The sequence below is a fragment of the Lontra canadensis genome, unplaced genomic scaffold (assembly GCF_010015895.1).
Source record: "Lontra canadensis isolate GAN:19392208 unplaced genomic scaffold, GSC_riverotter_1.0 scaffold28, whole genome shotgun sequence".
Taxonomy (NCBI): domain Eukaryota; kingdom Metazoa; phylum Chordata; class Mammalia; order Carnivora; family Mustelidae; genus Lontra; species Lontra canadensis.
Window position 1 is genome coordinate 12836445 of NW_022631022.1, and position 24277 is coordinate 12860721.

The following is a 24277-nucleotide window of genomic DNA, read 5'->3' on the forward strand; positions in this document are numbered from 1 at the left end:
TATAGTTACTTGTCTTATGTCTCTCTGACTAAACTTTTAGGGGAAAGATTATTTCTTTATCATATTTGTAACCTTCGAAATAGTTGACAGGGCTTCTCAGTGCTTGTTAGATTGAAATCAAAACATGCCTGTGCACCAAACATGGTTTTTCTTTCTTTCCTATTCCTGACCACCCTGCTAAATTCTTCTTGGGCTGGAAGGTACTCAGCTCAGGCTCTGGCTCTTGCTTGAAAGCTTGGCCAGATAGTTCCCTCTTTCTGACCTCCCAGGGTCTATTTGTCTTGTCAAACCACCGTCTTCCAGGTACCCAGCTGTTTGCTCACATAATGTATTCTTTAGTCCTTCCAGTAGCTTTGCTAGATAAATATTTCCATATTGAGGAAACAGCCTGGGAGAGGTTATGTGACTTGCCATAAGTCACACAGCTAGGAAGCAAGTGAGTTCAGGTCTTCTGACTTCAAGTCCTTTGCACTTTTAATGTCCTGTGCTGGGTGGTCTGCATAGCATACTAGACATTTTGCTTCCTGATTTTCTTATTTGTCCTTTGTTGAAAATTAGTTCATTTTGTTTCCTCATCCCAGTTACCAGCTTACTGAGGGGAGCGGCCGGGTCACATATTTCTTTCATGCCCTTCATAATTGCTAGCACAGTAATGGGCAACATATAAGTTGCTTATCCAAATGTGTTGAGTTGAACACAAACACAATTTAATTTACTAAAAAAGAGCAGCTATCAGTGGAGCCCCAAGATACTCTTTTGGGTCACTCCTGAGTGAAATCAGCAAGGAACAGAGGGAACCAGAGGAAGGAAGAAGCTGTTAGAGAAAGCCAGATGGTAAACACAATTAGCAGTTGAATGACAGTCTGGTGATGTGGGGTGGGGGACAGGCAACACACTAGAAGACAGTCTTCAGGAAATGTGCAAGTTTACTGGAGAGTTGAGACACGTTCGTGGGAAGGGAGAGAAGTACTTCAAAGCAGCATAATACTCCTGTAAGTTAAGAAAGATAAAGCACTCATACATAGTGAGAAAATGCTGGTTGAAGGGATATCCAGAGTAGGATGTGGCTTATGAAGACAGGTTTCCAGGGTAGGAGCGGAGTAGGTAGAGGAACATTTAGCTTAATTTGTGGTTATTCTATTAACTACTGAGGCTGTGAGAGAGGGAACATAAATAGGTAAGGAAGTTTCCTTTGAAACAACTTCCCTTCCTTTTTCCCTACTATGGCAATCAATAGGGCCTCACCCCAGAGCCCTGGTGTGAGAAGAGCAGGGAACCCAAAAAATTATGCATGTCATCTGTGCATGGAGATGTGTTGTGGCAACTAAATCTGTGGATGTTTCTGGCACTGTCTTGTTGTACGTATTCTTATTTATTTGCCCCATAAATTAGTGAGATGCTTTAGAAATTGCAATACTTTGACAACTAAACTATACTTCCAAACTATATTTCCTTTTTCTGAAAGGATCACAAAAATCCAATGACCACAAGCCCCAAGTTTGGCTTGAAAAATCACACTGCATCTCCTGAGTTTTTAAACATTTTGCATCTGGACAAAATGAAAAACCTCTTCTGCTAGAATGGACATGAAAAATGTCCAGTTTTCTAATAGTAAAAGCCTACATGTGTTCTTTTATGAGCTTCTGTCTTCTGCAGAGAACATAAGATTAAGTCCTTTTAGATAGGTGGTAATAGGGCTTTAATATCTGTTCCTTCCGGTGTCAAAATGTTCACAGTTTAGAATTATTTTGCAGCAGCTGAAGAAACGTGTATCTCCACTACTTCGAGGCACCAGCAATTAAGGGAAATAATTTCAGTTATTTAAAATAAGGGAAATTAGGAAAAAATAAGGGAAATTATTTCAATTATTTAAAAATTATAATTTCTGTGCTGTGGAATCTGAAATGTGAATATGTAAAACCTTTTCTGGGACATTCATATTGGAATTTTTAAGGTGATTTCTCCTTAAAAATTGGTTAGTATCATTGGGGGTCAATTGTTAGTTTTAGTTTATTTTTAATGCTTGATAGCTATATAGCAATTGTATTTTTGTGTGATAAGCAAATATATATGGAAAAGTTCAAATTTAAAAAGGATACCATTGATAACATTGTTTTGTTTTGTTTTTTTTTTTTATGGAAAGGTAATTCCTGAGGTCAAAATATTCAACTTATAAACTTTTACAATCAAATTTGTTGGTATGTGGAGTTAACTTTATATTTTAGGAAGTGGTCTTATTGAAACATGTTTGTAGAATTGTGGGATTGATTTTTCATGTGTGACTTATAAAAGCTTTTCTTACTACTTTACAGTCATCTCTCATATATAGAGTCTCATTTCATCCTCAGTAAGAAACTTAATATTGTTTCTTTAATGTCTTCCAACCACTCAAACAAAATATCCGAATTCATTGCTTATCAGTTTCTTATAAACTCGTGGATTCCTACATCCTGGCGGTGGTCTGTCATGTGCTTCATGCTCCTCTTGTCTGTAATTTTCTTTACCCTTTTAGCTTATTCTCTTGCTGTCAAAATTTTTATTTTGTGTTAGTAAATCTATATTGAGATTTCTTTATCTGCTCCTTTTAAAACAAGGCTTTCTGGATTTTTTTTCTGAGTGGCCATCATGCCCACTCACTTTAGACCCTATATACTTAGACTCTTGCTTTAAAATATCATTCAGGAAACAGGAGCTTGGTTCTCATAGGTGCCCTCATCTCAGGCTGCTAATGACAAGGACATGAATGGTTTGGGGGAACCAAATGCTAACCTGGACGCTTGGGTTTCATCTGCCCAGGATAGGAGGAGGAAACTTAGTAAAGGAACCTGGTTGGAACAGTTAGGGAGCCTCTGTGATTGGATAGGCTAACAGGAGAGCAAGTGGTTGGAAAAATTGCCCTGGCTTAGAACGTAAGAGAATCACTCTGGTTTTTGATAAAGCAACAACCACTAAGGGCCTTTTCTAGGTCTTGATCCTTGCTGGCTGTAATGAGGTAAAAGGTCTCTCCAGTCTGTATGACTAGATGTTCTTCTGAATTCCTGGAACACTCTCCCCCCATCCATGAGCCACTTCTCCCCTATTTGATCTGTTCCTTACCTTGTTGGTGTTTGACTTTGATGTGACTTTGACCCCCTGCCTGGGACCTTCCATTTGTATTTAACCCCTTGTGTCTGGAATTGGTTCTGTGTCACCTTCACATGCGGCTATCTGCTCTGGTGGGGAACACCAGAGGCTGCTCTTTTCCTATTTTCTCATGCCCCTTCCTGCTTCCCTGGAACTCCCTACTAGTTTTAAGTAGCAATGCTTTCATATAAAAGCATTCCTCATGACATAGCCATTAGCTGGAACAAGGGGTTCTGTGGATAAAATGTAATACTAGCAATTTCTCCTGAATTCATAGAAAAGAAAATCAGGTTAGTAGAGAGAATTTTCAGTTTTTCTCCCATCAGTATTTAAAAAAAAAAACCAAACAACTTTGTGCCTCTTTATGCTATTCTGGTTATAATTTAGTATCTAGTGGCTTTGGACATAGTGCAAAATAATATATTCTCAGTTGTTTTAAGTTTGCTATATCAGTGTTTCATTCTGTTTTCAAAACATATCTTGACTTTTGAGGGTTCCACCCCAAGTATAGCTTCTTGAGTCTATTGAGACTAATCTGGATATATTTTCTGATGGCCTTAATGTGTCTGTTTAGACTCTTTAGGAAAGGATTACCAGTGTAGCTGGTATAAACATCCTTCTGCCAGGTTCCATTTTCAAGGACACTGGTTCCTGTCCCAAGGTGGGGTGTGTTGGGGGGCAGTGCTGCCTCTTGGTTTGATCTGGACTTTTCCAGGACTCTTTAGACTTAGACCCAGAGCTCTTCCTTTCCTGTGAGTGACCCAATGAGCATTGTCTCCACGATTCTTTCTTATAGGCTTATCGTCCTCTCTCAAGCTTTAGGGTAGCTCTTCTTGGAGTCCTCACCAGGGACACCCAATACATTTTGGCTTTTCCCTGCTGGTGAGAGGACTCCTAAGATTGTAGTAAATGGGGGAGATCTGAGAGATGGCATCTTTAGGAGATGTTTGATTGAAAAGCCTGGCAGGCTTTCCAAGTGAGTTGTCAGTCTAAGATGATTAGGCAGACAGGAAGTGTTGGGTACAAAGGCAAATGAGATGATTCAGAGTAGGGTTGAAGGTAGAGCTTTCCTCATTGGCTTCCAAATGTGTACAAAGGAGCTCTTGTTAGTCCTTATTGGGCTACAGGCCTTGGAGGTCAGGTCTCCTCTTCTTCTTTTCACCAGAAGGTTCTACTCTCATTGCTTTTTTTATGTTGGAGTGCCATGTAAGAGTTTATTTGAAAAAAATTTGCTAAACAAAGTTTGCTACTAGCTGGATCACCGTTTTCTGAGGCAGTGAAAGGTTTGCTATAGTGACATTATGTAGGCTTTCTGAGACCCTGTGCAGGAATATCCAGCTGGCTGTGAAGATACTGATTTGCTATAGACAAGAAGTAACCCAAACTTAGACTAGCTCTATCATATTTATAGAAGTCAAACAAGAAGCTCCCCAAATATAAAATCATCTCTACAGCGGTCTATAAGTGAATGTTTATTTTATGTTATTATACAGAACTGAATTTTACTGCACTTACATTCTGCTTTTTCTTTTTATAATTGAATATTTTGATGTAAAATATTGTGTTCATTTCTTATTGCTCAACTGACCTAAGAGGATGAAAGCAAATGTGCTGATCGCATGTGCCTGAGCCTTGCTATCATGTGTTGAGTATGGCTTGCATATGCTTCTTTAAATAATTTCATGAGAGTGGACACATGAATCCACTCTGAATTTTTAAAAAAAGAGAAAGAAAGAGAAAAAAGCCTAGTGCAAAGTACAGCTTTCTAAATTAATGACACATTTATAGAAATTTCAAATAACATATGTGCTGTAAGGGCAGAAGCAAAAAATAGCCAAGCAGCATACGTGAACACTTTGGAGGTCTCTAAATCTGGTATGTAAATCATTTGACTGTAAGAGTTTTTATTCCATTAAAAAAAATAACAATAAAGGGAAAACAGATATTTGAATAAGAGTTTAAATAACTCTTGAAGTACCTCCATGGATCTCAGATTTCTACAGAACACAAAATGAAGACCACAGATTTAATATCTCTCTGAGTAGGGACTGCAATGCCTTGTTCTTTTATGATGATTCATGTTTATCTCCTTTAGGACATTACCTTGTACTTACCTTTTAAAAATAAATATGATCCCATTTCTTAATACACCTTTCTCAGAAAAGAACAGATAAAAGAGCAAAACATAAAGCTGTATCAGATTGAAAAACACAATTAACTAGCTAGACCTAGCATGTATATAATCCTTTGTATAACAGGGTATACGAATCTTTTTAAAAAATAATGGAACATTTATGAAACTTAAAAAATCTGTTACTTGTTAATTTGCAGATCACGTTTACTGACCAAAATGCAATAAAATTAGAAATCAACAGCCATAGCTAAACCGCCAGGTTGATTTAGAAATTAACTGATTGGTTGTAGTTCTCAGTCCTTTTGCATAAGTAAATCCAAGGCACACCCCATTCTATAAACAGCTGCTGACACAAGTGCAAACAGTTCATGCCAAGACTGCATACTGAACAGGAGAATCAAGGAAAGACTTCCTGAGGATCAGTAAGAAGTACATCTCATTAGACCTTATCCATTAGGTGAGTTTCTTTTCTTTCCTTTTGATTCAGCTGTTAAAGAATATGATACCATTTAGGGAGCCATTCAACACGTTATAAATACATTGCTGAGAGAGCAGACCTGAGGGGGACCAAAAAGACCTACAGCCAGCTGTCTGTACCTTACTGACACCTGATAGGCTGGGCTAAGAATCCTAGTGTTATTGTTTTAGTGGTGCTAAAGCATCAGGAAATAGTTTGATATTCTGAGCCTATTTTAAAAAAAATTTTTTTTAATTCTTATATTTCTGGGATACCTGGGTGGCTCCGTCAGTTAACATTTGCCTTAGGCTCAGGTCATGATCCCAGGGCTCTGGGATTGAATCCCCCCCCCCTTGGGCTTCTTGCTCAATGGGGAGCCTGCTTCTCCCTCTGCCTGCTGCTCCCCAAGTTTGTACGTGCATGCACTCTCTCTGACAACTAAATACAAACTTTAAAAAAATTCTTATATTTTAAATCAAGGTATAATACAATGTAATATGAATACAATGTATCAGTTTCAGGTCTACAAGGTGATTCAATATTTGCATATATTGCAAAATGACCACTGCAGTAAGTCTTGTTAACATCTGTCACCACACATACAGGATTTTTTGTGTGATGAGAATTTTTAAGATTTACTCTCTTAGCAAGTTTCAAATATGCAGTACAGTGTTATTAGCGGTAGTCACCATGCTACATGTATATTACATCTCTATAACTTATTTATTTCATAACTAGAAGTTTATACCTTTTGACTCCCTTCACCCATTTTACCCACCCCCTCTTCCCTGCTTTTGGCAATCATCAATCTGTATCCATGAGCTTGTTTTTTTTTTTTTTTTAATTCCACATATAAGTGAGATCATATGGTGTTTGTTTTTCCCTGTCTGACTTATTTCACTTAGCATAATATCCTCAAGGTCCATTCATGTTGTCACAAATGGCAAGATTTCCTTTTTTTTTTTTCCAAAGATTTTATTTATTTATTTGACAGACAGATCACAAGTAGAAGACAGGCAGGCAGAGAGAGTGGGGGAAGCAGGCTCCCCGCTGAGCAGAGAGCCTGATGCTGGGCTTGATCTCAGGACTGAGATCATGACCTGAGCTGAAGGCAGAGGCTTAACCCATTGAGCCATTCAGACACCCAAGATTTCCGTTTTTATGGGTGTGTGTGTGTGTGTGTGTGTGCATGTGTATGTATCTATCCCATTTTCTTTATCATTCACCTGTTGATGGATATTTAGGTTGTTTCCTTATCTTTTTTTTAAAGATTTTATTTATTTATTTATTTGACAGAGAGAGAGATCACAAGTAGGCAGAGAGAGAGGGGAAGCAGGTTCCCTGCTGAGCAGAAAGCCCAGATTTGGGGCTCAATCCCAGGACCCTGGGATCATGACCTGAGCCGAAGGCAGAGTCTTTAATCCACTGAGCCACCCAGGAGCCCCTGGTTATTTCCTTATCTTAACTGTTGTAAATAATGCTGCAATTCACATGGGGTACACATATTTTTTTGAGTTAGTTTTTTTCATTTTCTTTGACAAATACCAGAAGTGGAATTACTGGGTTATATGGTTGTTCTATTTTTTAATTTTTTGAGGAAACTCGGTACTGTTTTACACAGTGGTTGTACCAATTTACATTCCTACCAATAGTCTAGGAAGGCTGGCTTTTCTCCACATCTTCATCAAGTTATCTTTCGTCTTTTTGACAATAGCCATTCAGCAGGTATGAGGTGATACCTCATTGTGGTTCTGATTAGCCTTTCCTTGATGATAAGTGATGTTGGGTGTCTTTTCATGTATCTGTTGGCCCTCTGTAAGTCTTCTTTGGAAAAATGTCTATTCAGGTCCTCTGCCCATTTTTAAATCAGGTTGTTTGTTTTTCTTCAATGTTGAGTTGTATGACTTCTTTATGTATTTTGGATATCAACCTCTTATCAGGTATATATGACTTGCAAATAATTTCTGTGATTTAGTAGGTTGCCGTTTCATTTTGTTGATGGTCTCCCTCACAGAGCAGAAGTATTTCGGTGTTTTTAAAAGGACTATGTTGTGGGGTGCCTGGGTTGCTCAGTTGGTTAAGCGGCCCACTCTTGATTTTGCCTCAGGTCATGATCGCAGGGTCCTGGGATTGAGAGCTCAGCAGCGAGCCTGCTTGTCCCTCTCCCTCTGCTCCACACCCTGCTCATGCATTCTTTCTCTCTCTCAAAGGTTGTTGTATGGTAGAAATATTTACTGATGTTTTTGCCCTTTTTTTTTTTTTTTTTTTCCTGGAACTCATGAGCCTGAGGTCAAGACCTAAGGTGAGATCAAGAGTCAGACTTAATTGACTGAGCGACCCAGGGGCCTCTACAGATGTTTTAAACTCAGGACCAACTTGTACCAGTATGCTGCCTATTCATTAATTTTATGGGAAAACCAAAACTAACACCGTATTGAGAAGCATTTGTATTCCTGAAATGGCCCTATTCCCAGGAATAGATAGGAGAAAGCTCTTTTCCTTATTGGAAAAGTAGAAGTTTTTGAGGACACAGCAGCTCTTGAGCTTACTAAGGAGGGTCCAATACATTGAAGTTAACATGGGAGCTCACTGTGTTACCAAAAAATGTGCATTCATTGCCCGGCATTATCGGTGTGAGATCAGTTGCTGCACTCACAAATTGGAGTTTGGGAAAAGTACCTGGAGACAAGAGACAAGAAAGCCAGAAAGGGGAAAAGGAGAGTAGAGAGGTCATGGCACAAGGGTAATTATTAGAAACAAGGCTGTTAGAACCCAACATGGGGAAATTGTAGGGTGGATGTTAGACTGTGGAAAAGAAAGCCAGCTGTGAAGTGTTGGAACCATGTGTGTTAGTAAGCCGCCATGTACATTGGGAGCATATTCCTGGGAGCTGAGAATAGCTGTGCTGTGATGTGACCAACCCAAGGTGAGGGGGTGGGGCAGGCAGGACAAGGGAAAAGTGGAACCATATCTGGTGCATTGTAGTAGCCATCGTAGGCATCTGTGTACCAAACCAACGGCTCAGTTTAGCCTTTGGGGTAGGGCATGTGGGATGGGAGCTCTCAAGGTCCCATCCTGTAATTGTGAGGGTACGAGCATCTCTCATTGCAGAAAAGTTAAAGTATGGTTCCTGTCCTTTGCTGAAGAAATCGGTGAAATGATTACAATATAGTGTAAAAAAAAAATCATACTTACAAAACACAGTGAAAATAATATCCTAGTGTGCCAACAGTTGGGTCTGGAAAGACAGGGAGATGATATATATTCTGGACACACTTTCTCTATAGGGTGAATAAATACAGAGTGCTCACATTCTCATTTTTTAAAAAGGGAGTGATAAGGGAGCTCCTCTCTTCCCTAGTTATTTTCAACTCTGGGATCTAATTGTTTTTATTATTTGGACAGTGATCCTCAATAGATCTTGCTTGTAATTTGTAGGTTCTTTTACCATCTTAAAATTTTTCTTGGAATGAAAGAAGCATCATCACTACTTCACAAAGTGAAGTGGTTTGCTTCTTGATTTGATGTGTTTCTCCTGACAAATTAACACCTTTCCTGTGTGGCAGCACACATACACAAAACTTAAAGCAGATGAGATGCAAGAGAGAGCCAGTCTGCACTGGTCAAAGGTCTCACCACACATGTTCCATGCTCAGGGAGGATAAGGCTTGGCAGAACTCCTAACTCCATTTCTAAGTGAAAAATGAAAATGTGTTGTGTGTGTTTTGCGATCTTGGAAATGCACATTCCAATATCAAGGCCTTTGTGTGCTGCTTGATTTGTCATCTTTACAGCCCTGGCTGGGGTAGCAGCACTGTCACTTTTAGTATTTCTGCCTTTTAGTCCCAGGCCCCAGACTTTGGTGGCACCCTGACATAGCCAAATGCCACCATTTGAGTTGTTAAGAGCAGAATTCCCTCTGTCAACCAGTTGGGCTCACAACTATCCCATCTTCCATGTAGCTTATGTCACTCCTCCATTTCCATTTTCAGAAAATATTTTCACTACATTCTTTGAGAGTTTTGTGAAGTGTCAGTGTCATTCTTAAGGTATTGGGGGAAAAGCACCAGGCTTAAAACCACAAGATCAGTGTTCAAGCTTTAATCTGTTGTAATTATAAGAAGAGCTGTCACATATCGATATCCTTTGGGCATTTTGCTTCTCACTCTACCCAGGTAGGTGGTGGTATCCTGTTGTTTGAACACAGAAGAACTTGATTCCAATGTCTGTTAAAACCATCTTCTGTGTATGTATAAAAAGCAACCACTGTATGGGAGTAGACTTTACAGAATTTTGCACTTGTATCAAATTCTTGGAGATTTTCCAGGATCATGGTATTATTAAGAAGCATATTGAGCCATGGGTTGGACATTGCAGTCATATATGGTTGTGCCCATTATGGGGCTGCTTTCACATTGTTTGACATCTTACTCAACAAACCAAACAGCCACTCCTATTGTCACAGTATAGCCCATATTTTATAAATGACATATTCTATAGTGTGCCCTTTCCCTATTACCTTGTATCTATAAAACAAGAGGTACTTATCACACACTGCGTAATTTAACAACCAGTGTTTACTTTCCACAAATTGCTATAAACAATCATATTCTGATCCTAAAACAGGCTTGGGCAACAAATAACATCTTTGAAGTAAATGAATCAATCAATGGTCTCCATAAATTAAAAAACAACAACAAAACAACTGGTATATCATTTGAGTCATTCCACAATGATCTTGGAGAAGAACACTTTTCTATTTGCAAGAATAATTTGTGTCCCCTTCTTCCCTAATGTGTAGTTGCTTATATTATTTATTTACTGGGTTATGTTGCTTACCTACTGAGGTTGATGGTAACATTGTAGAAATAATGGGTCAAGTCCTGGATTGAGACTATTTAATTTTTCTTTACCCTCATCTTTTTCTTTAATACTTATAAAGGATTTGCAAATGTCTGGAGGAAGCTTTTACAAGTGAAGATATGTTTGGATGTCCTGCTAGTATTTGGAAATGTATATTTCATGGTATTTACAGGTCATTTTATTTTTTTCTCTGAATAACTTGCTATGTTGGAATATCATCATCTGCTACAAGATAGTCTTTTTACTTTGTTTAAATGGGGGTAAATGATGGGAGGGAGTAGGGAGAGGGTGGTTGGGTTATGGACATTGGGGAGGGTACGTGCTATGGTGAATGCGTTAAAATGTATAAGCCAATGATTCACAGACCTGTAGCCCTGGGACAAATAATACATTACATGCTAATAAAAATAAAAAAAATGGGGAGAATGAAATATTCCTATGTAGCAGGCACATTTATAATTACTAAGGCAAATGATATGCAAATTTAGATCCTGTCAGTTTTTAGCCAAGAACATCTCTCCTCACTTTTAGGCCAGATCCATGATATTTCTACAAACACTATACTGATAGGAATATATCTATGAATCATAGCTTATGGGTGAATATTTAATGCAGTTATGTAATCTCAATTTAGATAAAATCAAACTCATCCTTGAATAAGGAGACAAGAAAGACCTAGATTCCAATGTCCTTCTATTTTTCAAAGCTGTTAGATTTCTATGTACTTATCTCTACCCAGGATCTTTGCACAAACAAGACAAATTCTTTGTTTATAATTTCAGCTATTCCACTCAAGGATAGGATAGAAACCTATCTACTCTTACCTTGACCAGAAATTGAGAAGAAGCAGCTCACATGCACAGAGGGCAGAGGCAGTCACCTCTTATGGAAATGGGGAGCCCCACTATTGGGCAGAACACATGTTGTTTTTGTAGTGAAAGTAGATGTGTTTGACTTTAGGGTATAGGAATTGCAATGATCTAAGACAGTTGTAGCTAGGGCTTATTTGATAAACACAAGTCCCTGCTCCTGTCTTGGTACATTGTAAAATGCCTTTCCTGTACTGCCCCACTTTGTATGATTTCTCTTCCCCTTTTCTGCTGTCGCTATCAGATGTGTCCTTCAGAATGCCAGGAAGGGGGTCAACAATGGTGCCATAAACAAAACAAGAAAAGCCTACTGCTTTTTAACATTAAATTTTAAAAAAACACTGATAGGCTTTATTCTGTGCCAGTCATTGGTATGTGAATATCTTTCTTGAAATGAATCCTTGAATAAGAGGACATTAATATGTATGACAGAACATGAGGCAATATAGTTCTCAAAAATGCTGATGCTTTGTTTTTTATCTGAAAAGTAATAGTTATATTCACATTTTCCTATTTCTACATAGAAAATTACTTTGCGCTAGTCAAGTGAAGTCCATAAGCTCTCTAGGAACACTGTAATATTTCATTAACCTTTCTAAGAAATTCAAAATACTGTCAGGCAAAAATGATTTACAGTATACATCATGCTTCTCTATTAAAGCTGTTTCTTCTTTGTTGAGCTTTACATTTTTATTCCTTTTGTATCTTTATATGCATGCAAGACGTATGACGAGCACTTATCGGCAGGGAAAAAGCAATAGGGGGATGTGAATTTTGATGTCCTGTTGTGTTATGTTTACAAGGAAAGATTAAAATGTTCTTGAGGATTGGCTTTTCTTGAAAACCCAAAGAAGTGGTTATAGTTATTAGGAGACCATAGATGGGGATGTGGCTAAAAGTGTAAGGTTTCCATGTTGAGTATTGGATTCCCATTGTGCTCTGGCACCAAGCACAGAACAGCCACTAAAATAATACTTGATGAATGAAAGAGTGAGTGAATGAGCCCAAAGACGTATCCTTATAGAGAGCTTCAGGTGGAACCACAGGAGATAATCTTGATTTGAGAAGAAAGCACCAAGTTCAATATCAAAAATATCTGTAGGGAAATGAAAAACTTCATGATTTTCCTGCTCTCTCTCCATTTTGAAGCCACAAGAAAGACTTACATAAAGAGGATTTACAGGAGATGGCACAAGGATCAACATACATAATTTCTTACATTTGCTTTGACCAACAAGAGGCAGATGTACCCTCAGTTTAAGATCTGTCTCCTGGGGGGAACACATCAGAAGAGCTTTGTGACTGAGAGGCAGAAGTACAGGCCCTTCATCTCCACTTCCTGAGTATAAGCCTTACTTATAAAGTAATTCATCTCTATATCTGGCTGGCACCACAGAAAACTTTGATTCTTGAATCAAAGCAACTATACCTGAGGTTCCTGGCTTTGAAGGAAAGGATACAGAGAGAATAAAAATCATGATATGTTAGAAAAGGATACAGGACTATAATTTAGGAGCCTAGGGATCTAGCCTAGCTCCACATCTAACCTGCTGATTGCTTTTGTAATATTCACTTGTCTTCTTTGGGCTTCATTCAGTTTCCTCTTCTGGTAATTAAAGTATTCAACTTACGAACATTCCAGCTCTGAAACTGCCAAAACTTACACAGATAAAACTGTGTTAGATTGGAATGTTAAGATAGTTTTTGTATCAGATGGCGACCTCATAAGTGATTGCATCTAAATTGAATTTTTCCTATGAATTTTCTAGAGGTTGAGGTACTGGATTAAATTAAGAGTAGATCACAAAATGACATGCCTTGCTGAGAACTTGATGAGGTTACTAGTAGTATATCTAAAGACAAGTTTCAATTATTGAACATTTAACATACACCAAGCAATGCACTAAAAGCTTTCCAGGGCTAATGTCACTTAATAATCATTGTTATCTCCATTTTATAGTTGAAAGAATAGAGGCTTAGTGTAAAGAACTCAGACCAGGTCATGCACAGAGTCAGAATTTGAACCCAGGCCTACTTCCCATCATATTAAGAAAACATCACTTTTTATGTAGTACAAGGTTTGTACAGACTATTGATTCTTCTTTAAGAACAATATGCTGATAAAATAATATCATGCGTGCCTAGTACTGTTTGTGGCACATGGTGGTTATTCAGTTAATATTATCCATCCCTCTTTTTTTTTTTTTCCCCTCTGTATTAAATATGGGTGATAGAGGGAAAATTTAGCTTTCAGGAAATGCCTGACCTATCTGAGGCAGTTTCAGAATGATTCTGCTTCATGCTAGGGGATCCTAAGGCTGCAGTCTATGATGGACTTTCATAGGAAGCTTTATGGAGTGTTTGGGCTAGGTGGTGTGTGTGTGTGGGGATGGAGGGAGGGAGGGAGGGAGAGAAATCTAATTCCTTTGCTCTTAACTAAAACCACTTTCTTCTATCTTATTCCCTGGAGAATGATTAAGATATGTTTTATTTTTTTAAATAAGGAAGAAAATCATTGACTTTCTCTCAGCAGGCAATTATCACCACTTAGTCTATGTTGAGGAAGTGGGTGTTCCTTGCTTTCTATTGTTAATCTGGTGAGAGTGAGGGTGGAGAGCACTTTGAAAAAATATTTGTGTAGGGAGGAGAGATTGAAGTGAATTGAGTAAGAAAGTCTTTTGCAGGTCCCAAATTAGGGTCATAATTGACTTTTTAGAAGACATTTCCTTGAGGTATCTCAGATGCCACTTCCTGATACAGAATATAAAGAGGTACAGAATATAAAGAAGTAAACTTTGGTTCAAGTGCTCTTCATAGATTGTTATTTTTACTTTAATTAATTTTTAGTTTAGGGGCGTGGTTCCTTCTTACAGTTCTAGGAAAGAAAGTAAGCCTGCATGTTGACTGTAGGAGGCTAGATTGCAAGATGATGGTGCTAATGGCAGTTAATAGTTATACAGGATTTACTGTGCCAAACACTGATCTAAACTCTTCATGTTTACATTAACTCAGTCCTTACAACAGCCTCTGAGATAGGTTTACCACTTCATCAGTTCTAAAATGTATTGATGGTGGCTTTGTGATCTTGCTAGAGGATGCTAATGACAGATTTTTCACATAACTATCTCCAGTGCTATCTCATTTAGTAACAGTTGAAAGATGTCATGAGTTATAAGACTGTGAAATGTAAGACGAACCCCAATTATAAAGAAGTTAAAATAAGAAAGCATATGCATGCTAGAATTAATAAAATAAAAATTAATTAAAAATCATTGCCATTTTAATTTTTATTTATTTATTTTTAAAGATTTTATTTATTTGTTTGACAGACAGAGATCTCAAGTAGGGGGAGAGGTAGGCAGAGAGATAGAGAGGAGGAAGCAGGACTCAATCCCAGGACTCTGGGATCATGACCTGAGCTGAAGGCAGAGGCTTAACCTACTGAGCCACCTGGGTGCCCCCATTTCCATTTTTAAAATGGGGAACCTGAGGCAAGAGGAATTACACTTTCTTTAAAAATTGTTTTTCTTTTATTTATTTTACAAAACTTTTATTTATCTATTTATTTGTAAGATAGAGTGTGAAGAGGGAGGAGCGGAGGGAGAGAGACAGGGAGACTCTGAGTTGAGTGCAGAGTTCCAGGCTGGGGCTCTCTCAGAACCCTGAGATCAGGACCTGAGCTGAAATCAAGAGTCAGTCACTTAATGGACTGAGCCACCCAGGCACACCAAGGGATTGAATTTTCTAAAGTGAAATAACTGGGGGGCACCTGGGTGACTCAGTGGGTTAAAGCCTCTGCCTTCTGCTCAGGTCATGATCCCAGGGTCCTGGGATTGAGCCCTGCATCGGGCTCTCTGCTCAGCTGGGAGCCTGCTTCCCCTACCCCTCTCTCTCTCTGCCTGCCTCTCTGCCTACTTGTGATCTCTCTGTCAAATAAATAAATAAAATCTTTAAAAAAAAATAAAGTGAAATGACTGGATTCACATCCAGGTGATTTGGTTCTAGAGTCCATGTTCTTGACCTCCACTTTTCTCTCAACAATGTGCTGGAATTGAGCCCATGTCAGCATGTGAATAGACTGCCCAAGACCCACTTACTTATCTTTTCACTGGGGCATTCTTAATAGAATGGCACTAAGATCCTACTGAGAGAGGAAGTGTATCTGGTATGTAGCACCTTACTGTAGGGCTGTGGTAAGGACTGTGAAGTACTTGGTGTGTGGGCATCTGACCTTGGCTTCTGACCCATTTTTAACAAAAGTAATGCAATTGGGAAAAACCTTCATGAACCGGCTTCTTAAGCATCAATAGGCTGGAATGCTCACTGCAAATAGTACACACAAATTGTTGTTTGGGTGTCCCAGATGTCAAATTCTGCACTGTGTGTTTTCAGTGTTTAACTTTCCACTCTAAAATGCCAACATAAACATCATTTACATTATTTCCATATTTGGGGATTGAAGTATTTTCTTTGTGGAAACTAGGCCCCTGAAATACCACTCAAGACTTGAATAACAAGAATAAGAAAGAAAAATAATTTTTTAAAAAAGATTTTATTTGTGTATGTGACCTTGTGACAGAGATCACAAGTAAGCAGAGAGGCAGGGAGAGAGAGAGGGGAAGCAGGCTCCCTGCTGAGCAGAGAGCCAGATGCAGGGCTTGATCCCAGGACCCTGAGATCATGACCTGAGCTAAAGGCAAAGTTTTAACCCACAGAGCCACCCAGGCACCCTGAAACAAAAATAATTTTTTTTAAGGTTTACTTATTTATTTGACAGACAGAGATCACAAGTAGGCAGAGAGGCAGGCAGAGAGAGAGAGAGAGAAAGGAGGAAGCAGGCTCCCTGCTGAGCAGAAAGCCAGATGCAGGGCTCCATCCCAGGACCCTGAGACCATGACCTGAGCTGAAGGCAGAGGCTTTAACCCACTGAGCCACCCAGGCGCCCCGACCCAAGTAATTTTCATTAGATATATTTAGTTTTAGTCAAAATGGCTTTAGATCAGCCAGAAGTAGTTTTGTAGGTGTAACCTCTTTGAACTCAACTCTTTCATTCTGAACTAAAATGAACCATTCAGGGGGCACTTGGGTGGCTCAGTTGGTTGAGCATCTGCCTTCAGCTCAAGTTGTGATCCCAGAGTCCTGGGATCGAGTCCCATATTGGGCTCCTTGCTCAGCGGAGAGCCTGCTTCTCCCTCTCCCTCTGCCTTCCACTTGCGCTTGCTCTCTCTCTCTCTCTATGCTCTATCTCTCTCAAATAAATAAATAAATAAATACTTTAAAAAAAAAAGAACCATTCAGATTTTTTTTTTTTAAACAAATATGAGTTTAGTAGCATGGACTGCAGTGTTTTATACAGATTTGAACCTGTTTTTAGGCTGGTCATAACTTCTTTTGCAATAGTCAGGTCAATTTAAAATGAAAATGTTTTAAATCAGCCAAAAAAGATCAGAATTACTTTGAATGTGGTCTGTGTTGACTCAGCAAATGACTCTGAGACAGTCAGAATTCCTTTATGCTAGAAATGTGTTTTGAGCTACTCAGAGATAATTTCAGAGATTGTGCTAGGTCTTCAGGGCCAGTCTGGTCCGTCCAGAATGGGGTAAAGAGGGTGAGCTAACATTTACTGAGTGTCCAGCATATGCCAAACACTGTGTTGGGTGCTTCACAAAGTATCTTGTTTAATCTTTAGAACAATGGTGTGAAGGAGTGTATAGTATCTTCTTTTTCATAGGATGGAAACCTGAATCCAAGACTCAGAGACATCTGAGGTATGCGGGAAACATGGAATTTAGCCCAGGTCAACTTGACTTTGGAGGTCATGTGTTTCCTAGTAGGCTACCTTGTATGATATAATACCTGGTCACCTTTAAACCCAACATGCATTTGTGGAAGTGTGAGTAACAGACAATAAGCTTGGAGGTAGACAGGACATTGAACCTGGAGTTAAGGGATTTGTATTCTAGACTGTGCAAATGAGTTAACCTCTATGGGTTCTATTTCATCCTTTGGAAAACTGAACCCAGAAAATGAGGGGTCTAGACATTTATTTTCAGATTAACGAGGCAGATTGCCTAGAGGTGTGATCTGAAGAGTGCAAACTATGATTAATATTGATGGTGATATTTATATACCTTCAGCAGTGGTATTGGTTTGTTATGATTGTTATGTTTGTTTATGATGTCTTGATTTGGGAACAATTGATTTGGGAACTGTTATGTATTGCTATCAATATGAATAGAAAATCCCACAAAGAAAATTTTAAGATTTATATGTGTGATTCTTCTCCCATGATAACTAAACACAGTAAATTTTGGTGCAGCCAATATAGTTTGATCTGTCTTTGAATTCCATTCAAGTAGATTTAGAGAGTTCTAGAAAAGTGATGCCATTGGTGACAGCATTTTCTCCTACACCTTAAATGATATAAAAACACAGATGTAGGAATGACCACCCTTAGTTCAAATTAAAAAGTAAAGAGGAAGTAAGGTAACCACAGTGTTGTCTTGTATCATTCTCATTGCAGAATTTGGAGTTGCTTTCTGCTTCTTCATTTATTTTTAGAGGAACCTCCAAAATGATTAAACATTATCTGGACCTGCTTTTTAGTTCTTAGCTCTAATTAATGAATAACTTGAAGCTAAATGAGATCCTATGATATGATGGGCTAGAATATTTATTGTACCCTGTTGGTCATCTTCTAGAGAGGAATTCTGTTATATACCATTAATACTGGCAACTTAAACCTGTGAATACAGAAGCTATAATATAGGGAAGCTAGTATCTGTGAAGTGTCATTCTTTACAGTTTGCAAATAGAATTATGAATATTTGTGGAGTCTCTGCCCTTATCAGCTGACTAGCCATATCTGAGTATTAGGTCCCAGATCTTTGCTGAGGCAGTATGAGGAAGTAAATTGCAGTGGCTCTTGGGGGTCAGTGTTCAGGAATTTTGAGCATAAGGTGAGTCACCAAGTTGAAGATGGGGTGGGAGGAGGAACCCTTGAAAATCAATAAATGTCCTTCCTTGAGCTTTTATTAATTTTGAGGATCTATAGAAATAATCCTATAGGAAGCATTGAGAATTGTAAAGTTTCTCAATGTGAGGCTGGGTGAAATTAGACATTGAGAGGAAAATCAGTAGTATCTAATGTAGGGCATCTAATGTGTAGGGGTGATGATGGGATGGGTGAACATGCATGTTTGAATGACATGTGGAGTTGTCAGTGGTGGTGGGATAGCTGACTATTTCCCTGATTTTTCTGGAGGGTTTATTGGTATTAGAAATGTAAGCATAAAAAGAAGTAAGCCTTCCCTGGAGATAGACTACATTTTCAGCTGGACTGATACTTTGAGTAGTTGGAATCTATTTAGAGAATAAAAACAAGTCATGAAAAGTGTTCATTGAAAAAAGATAAAAATTACCATGGTTATTAGGTCTTGTTGGTAAAAATAAGAATTTTTCTTCTCTAAGGCTGACTTTCATTTTAGTCAATATCTAAGACCTGAATTGGTAGCATTTCTTGTTTGAGTACCCAGGCAAGTATAGAGAGATGAGCACTTTGTAATGGAACTGTGATCTCTGGATAGTGACTGGCCAAATCCGGAACTTAGCTCCCAGGGAAGCAGTGGTATTCTGAAAAGTCTGACTTAATATGCAGTATATAATCATCATCATCATTATCAAAATAAGGAAGCTACAGGGGCACCTGGGTGGCTTAGTGGCTTAAGCCTCTGCCTTTGGCTCAGGTCATGATCTCAGGGTCCTGGGATGGAGCCCCACATCGGGCTCTCTGCTCAGAAGGGAGCCTGCTTCCTCCTCTCTCTCTCTGCCTACTTGTGATATCTCTCTCTGTCAAATGAATAGACAAAATCTTAAAAAAAAAATAAGGAAGCCACAGCCAAATTTTAATTGAGAATTTAGCATAGTCTTTGAAGGAACTACAATGACCTTTGAAAATAAATAGGATAAGTGAAATTGCCTAGATGTCCTGGTAAAAGAGAAAAACCAAGGATCTAGCACTAGGAGACTTTGAAAAAGAAAGGGGAATTGGAACCACTTGTACTCTAAGAATTATTATTATTCCTGTAACATTCTCCTTCCTTCTTTCTTTTTTAAAGTTGCAGATCTGTGTGATCTGCATGTAAAACTTAGTGCTGGTTACCTTCTTAATTTTTTTTCTGACTTGGAATTTTTGTCTTAATGGTACTATAATATGCACATTAAATTTAAATTAAACTGTTATTATTTTACTAACATCTCATCTAGCAAATTATTAGGTCCTTGGGGGCAGTGAATACTATCTAATTCTCTTCACAGAACCCTTCGGCATATGGGTGTCACACAATAATTATTGAACTGGGTATTAATATAATTCACCTTATTCACGGAAGATGCTAATATTTCTTAATGGCTTTTTAGGAAATATGCATTTGTTTATATTTTACAGGTGAACCACTGAGTTCTTCATTATGTCTGATGGCGACTACGATTACCTCATCAAGTTTTTGGCTTTGGGAGACTCTGGAGTAGGGAAGACCAGTGTACTTTACCAGTACACAGATGGTAAATTTAACTCCAAATTTATCACGACAGTGGGCATTGATTTCAGGGAAAAAAGAGTGGTAAGTTCTATATAAAAAATATAGAATCTCTGAATCAGCATTTGCCTGTCTGTCTAGTTTATTTTGTAGGAATTAGAAGGACAAAGTTTGGAATATAAAATTGAAGGGTGCATGTGAAAGTGTATTATGTTCAGTCTAGGAAATGTGATTTAAAAGGTTGTGCCGAAGGACCTTTATTATAAAACCAATGAGACGAATGTGAAGATTTCTTTCAATTTTCCCTTGATACCCTTTTGACATGCATGTTCCCTCAGAACACCTCAAAGTTATTTGTCTACATTTGTTATGAAGTCTACAAACCACCTTAGCATTCTGCTCCTGTTTTGTGGACTATTTCTTCTACCTTTGATGTCATTTTTAATAGCCTTTGTCTTAATTCAATCCCACATGGAACACTAAGTGGCAGACTGATCACTCCTGCCAGGAAGGTGAGGTTGGCATGGGAGTGAGAATGCCACTAGTGTATGTTGACCTGGGAAGTAACCAAGGGAATATGGAGGTTCTACTGGATGGTGAAGGAAGAGGCTCTTTTTTCTTTTCTTTAAGGGACCGTAGGGCTGAAAGTTACGCTGGTGGAGGGCAGGGGAGGAGGTCACTGTATCAGAGTTGCAGAGAGAAGATGGCCTTCATCATGAACTATATTTCTTGCTGAAAAACTGACTGTTACCATGAAGCAGGTCAACAAGTGGCCAAGAGACAAAGATCTTTCAGTGGATCATATTCTACCTGGAAAAGATAAACAGTCTCTGGCTTCTAGGGTAGAAGAATTCATTCCCTCTTACTTACTTGAGGTCTTTTCTTCCAGTGTCGGAGAAACTTACAAAGACTCAGACCCACTGAGTAAGAGTAGGATTTCATTAAATTTTTAGTATTGACATATAATTGCTAGAATCAGTATATATGTATGTAATTCTATTTATTCCCATTTTATAACCTTGTTTTTAAAAAATCACTTTCTCGACATATAATTAACATGACATAAAATTCACCCATTGAAAGTGTACAACATGTGGGTTTTAGTATATTCACAGTTGTGCCCGTTAGCAGTCATTCCCCATTTATCCTCTTGCTAGCCACTAATCTATTCTCCATGGATTTAGCTTTTCTGGACATATCCCATAAATGGAATCATACAATATGTGGCCTTTTCTGTCTGGCTTCTTTCACTTAGCATAATGTTTTCAAGGTTCATCCATGTTGTAGCATGTATCATAACTTCATTCTTTTGTATGACCGAATAATATTCCATTGTATCAATATGCCACATTTTGTTACCTATTCATCCATTGATAGGCGTTTGGGTTGTTTTACTTTTTTGGCTATAATGAATAATGCTTCCATTAACAGTCATATACATTTTTCGTGTAGAATTATGTTTTCAAGTCTCTTGGGTATATACCTAGGCGTGGAATTGATTTGCCATATGATAACTCTCTCTTTAACTTTGAGTAACTTCCAGATTTTTCTAAAGATGCTGCACCATTTTACGTTCTTACCAGCAACATAGGAGTTTTCCATTTTCACCATATCCTCACCAATTCTTGTTATTGTCTATTTGATTATAGCCATTCTGGTGAGTGTGAAGTGGTGTCTCATTATAAGTTTGACATAAATTACCCTGATGACAGATGTTTTTGAGCAATCATTTCTTTCATGTGCTTTATTAGCCATTTGTATATCATCTCTGGAGAAATGTCTATTCTGATTATTTGCTGGTTTTGAAATGGGTTGTATTTTTATTCCTTACTTTAAAGAGTTTTAAAAATATATTCTGGATAAATGTTCTATATATGGACAAATATATATTTATGGATATATATATATATGGATAAATATATTCTGGATAAATTATATATATATATGATATATACATAATTATAGCCCTTAAGTTTAGGTCTATGATCCATTTGGGGTTAATTTTTATATATGGTGTGAAGGGGGTCCAACTTTTTTTTTTTTTTTTTTGCATAAGGGTATCCAGTTGTACCAGCAGCATTTATTGCAAAGACTATGCTTTCCCCCATGAACGCTCTTGATGCTGTTGTTGAAAATCAGTTGACCATAAATATAAGTGTTTATTTTTGGACCCTCAATTCTGTTCCATTCATCTAGATGTTTATCCTTAAGCCAGTACTTACCTTGATTGCTTCTGCTTTATACTAAGTTTTGAAATCAGGAAGCATGAGTCCTCCCTCCCACTTTGTTCTTCTTTTTCAGGATTGTTTTGGATTCCTAGCAATTCCATTTGATCTTTAGGTTCAGCTTATCAATTTCTATCAAGGAGCCAGCTGAGACTCTGATAGGGATTGCACTGAATCTGTAGATCAATTTGGGGAATATTAGTATCTTAACAATAGTACATCTTCTGACCCATGAACATGAGATAGTTTTGCCATTTATTTAGATCTTTAATTTCTTTCAACAATGTTTTATAGCTTTCAAAGTGTCAGTTTTATGCTTTTTTGTTCATTTTATTCTTAAGTATCTTATTTTTTATGCTACTGGAAATTGAATTGTTTTCTTAATTCTCTTTGAATTGTTATTGCCGGTGTATAGACATATACAATTTATTTTGTAAATTCATCTTATAGACTGAAACCTTGATGAACTTATTTATTAGTTTTAATTGTGTGTGTGTGTGAGTGTTTATTCCTTACAGATATATATGTATATATTCCTTATGGAATATAGATATTCCTTGTATATCTATATACAAGATCATGTCATCTTCTGTTTTACTACTTCTTTTCCAATCTGGAGATCTTTTTTTTCTTGCCTAATTACCCTGGCAAGAACCTCCAGTAAAAGTTGAATAGATCTGAGAGAGGACATCCTCATTTTGTTTGATTACAGGGAGAAAGCATTCAGATCTTCACCATTAAGTATAATGTAAGCTCTATGTTTTGCATAGATGCTGTTTTTCAAGTTGAGGACATTCTTTTTTTACTTTTGAGAGTTTTTATCTAAAAGGCATTAAATATTTTCAGAGGGCTTTTTTTTTTTCTGCATCTCTAGAGATGGTCATGTGGTTTTGTCCTCTGTTCTACCACAGTGTGTTGTATTGTCTTACTGTATTATGACTTTCTCTGCTTGACTTATTTCACTTAGCATAGTCTCCTCTATTCCCATCCATGTTGATGCAACTGTTGGGTATTCATCCTTTCTGATGACTGAGTAATATTCCATTGTGTATATGGACCACATCTTCTTTATCCATTCGTCTGTTGAAGGGCATCTCAGCTCTTTCCATAGTTTGGCTATTTGTGGACATTGCTTCTATGAACATTGGGGTGCATGTGGCCTTTCTTTTCAAAACATTTGTATCTTTGGGGTAAATACCCAGTAGTGTAATTGCTGGGTCACAAGGGTAGCTCTATTTTTAACTTTTTGAGGAACTGCCACACTGTTTTCCATAGTGGCTGTACCAATTTGCATTCCCACCAACAGTGTAAGAGGGTTCCCATTTCTCCACAACTTCTCCAACATTTGTTGTTTCTTGCCTTGTCAATTTTTGTCATTCTAACTGGTGTAAGGTAGTATCCCAATGTGGTTTTGATTTGAATTTCCCTGATGGCTAATGATGATGAACAATTTTTCCTATATGTTCCTAATGGAATGACCCTTTAATCATTACAAAATATCCTTCTTTGTCCCTATTGAGTTTTTGTCTTAAAGGTTTTTTGTTTGTTTGTTTGTTTATTGTTGTTGTTGTTTTTCTGGTATTACTGTAGCCTCTCCAGCTGTTTTTTAGTTACTGTTTGCATGGTATTTTACCCTCATCCTTTTATTTACAAACTCTATGTATCTTTGAATCTAAAGTATGTCTCTTGTAGACAGTAAATAGTTGGGTCATATTTTTAAATCCATTTTGCCAATTTCTGCCTTTTTTTTTTTTAAAGATTTTTTAAAATTTATTTGACAGATCACAAGTAGGCAGAGAGGCAGGCAGAGAGAGACAGGAGGAGGAGGCAGGCTACCTGCTGAGCAGAGAGCCCAACACGGGACTCGATCCCAGGACCCCGAGATCATGACCTGAGCCGAAGGCAGAGGCCTCAACCACTGAGCCACCCAGGCGCCCCAATTTCTGCCTTTTATTTGGAGTATTTAATTCATTTATATTTATTTTTTAAGATTTTATTTATTTATTTGACAGAGAGATCACAAGTAGGCAGAGAGACAAACAGAGCGGGGAAGCAGGCTCCCTACTGAG

At 37.9% G+C, this 24277-nt stretch overlaps 1 protein-coding gene across 3 annotated transcripts in view; it reads left to right on the plus strand.

Annotated features, from left to right (window-relative positions):
• RAB27A (RAB27A, member RAS oncogene family) overlaps positions 1-24277 on the plus strand; it is a 76714-nt gene that overhangs the window by 29125 nt on the left and 23312 nt on the right. For 2 of the 3 annotated variants that reach the window (XM_032864913.1, XM_032864914.1), the window contains one exon: positions 19893-20067. In XM_032864913.1, the coding sequence (XP_032720804.1) occupies positions 19915-20067 (153 nt within the window). In that variant the 5' untranslated portion in view covers positions 19893-19914. Of the gene's footprint in view, positions 1-5608; positions 5715-19892; positions 20068-24277 lie in introns of those variants that run through there. The other variant, XM_032864915.1, reaches the window with a different exon arrangement.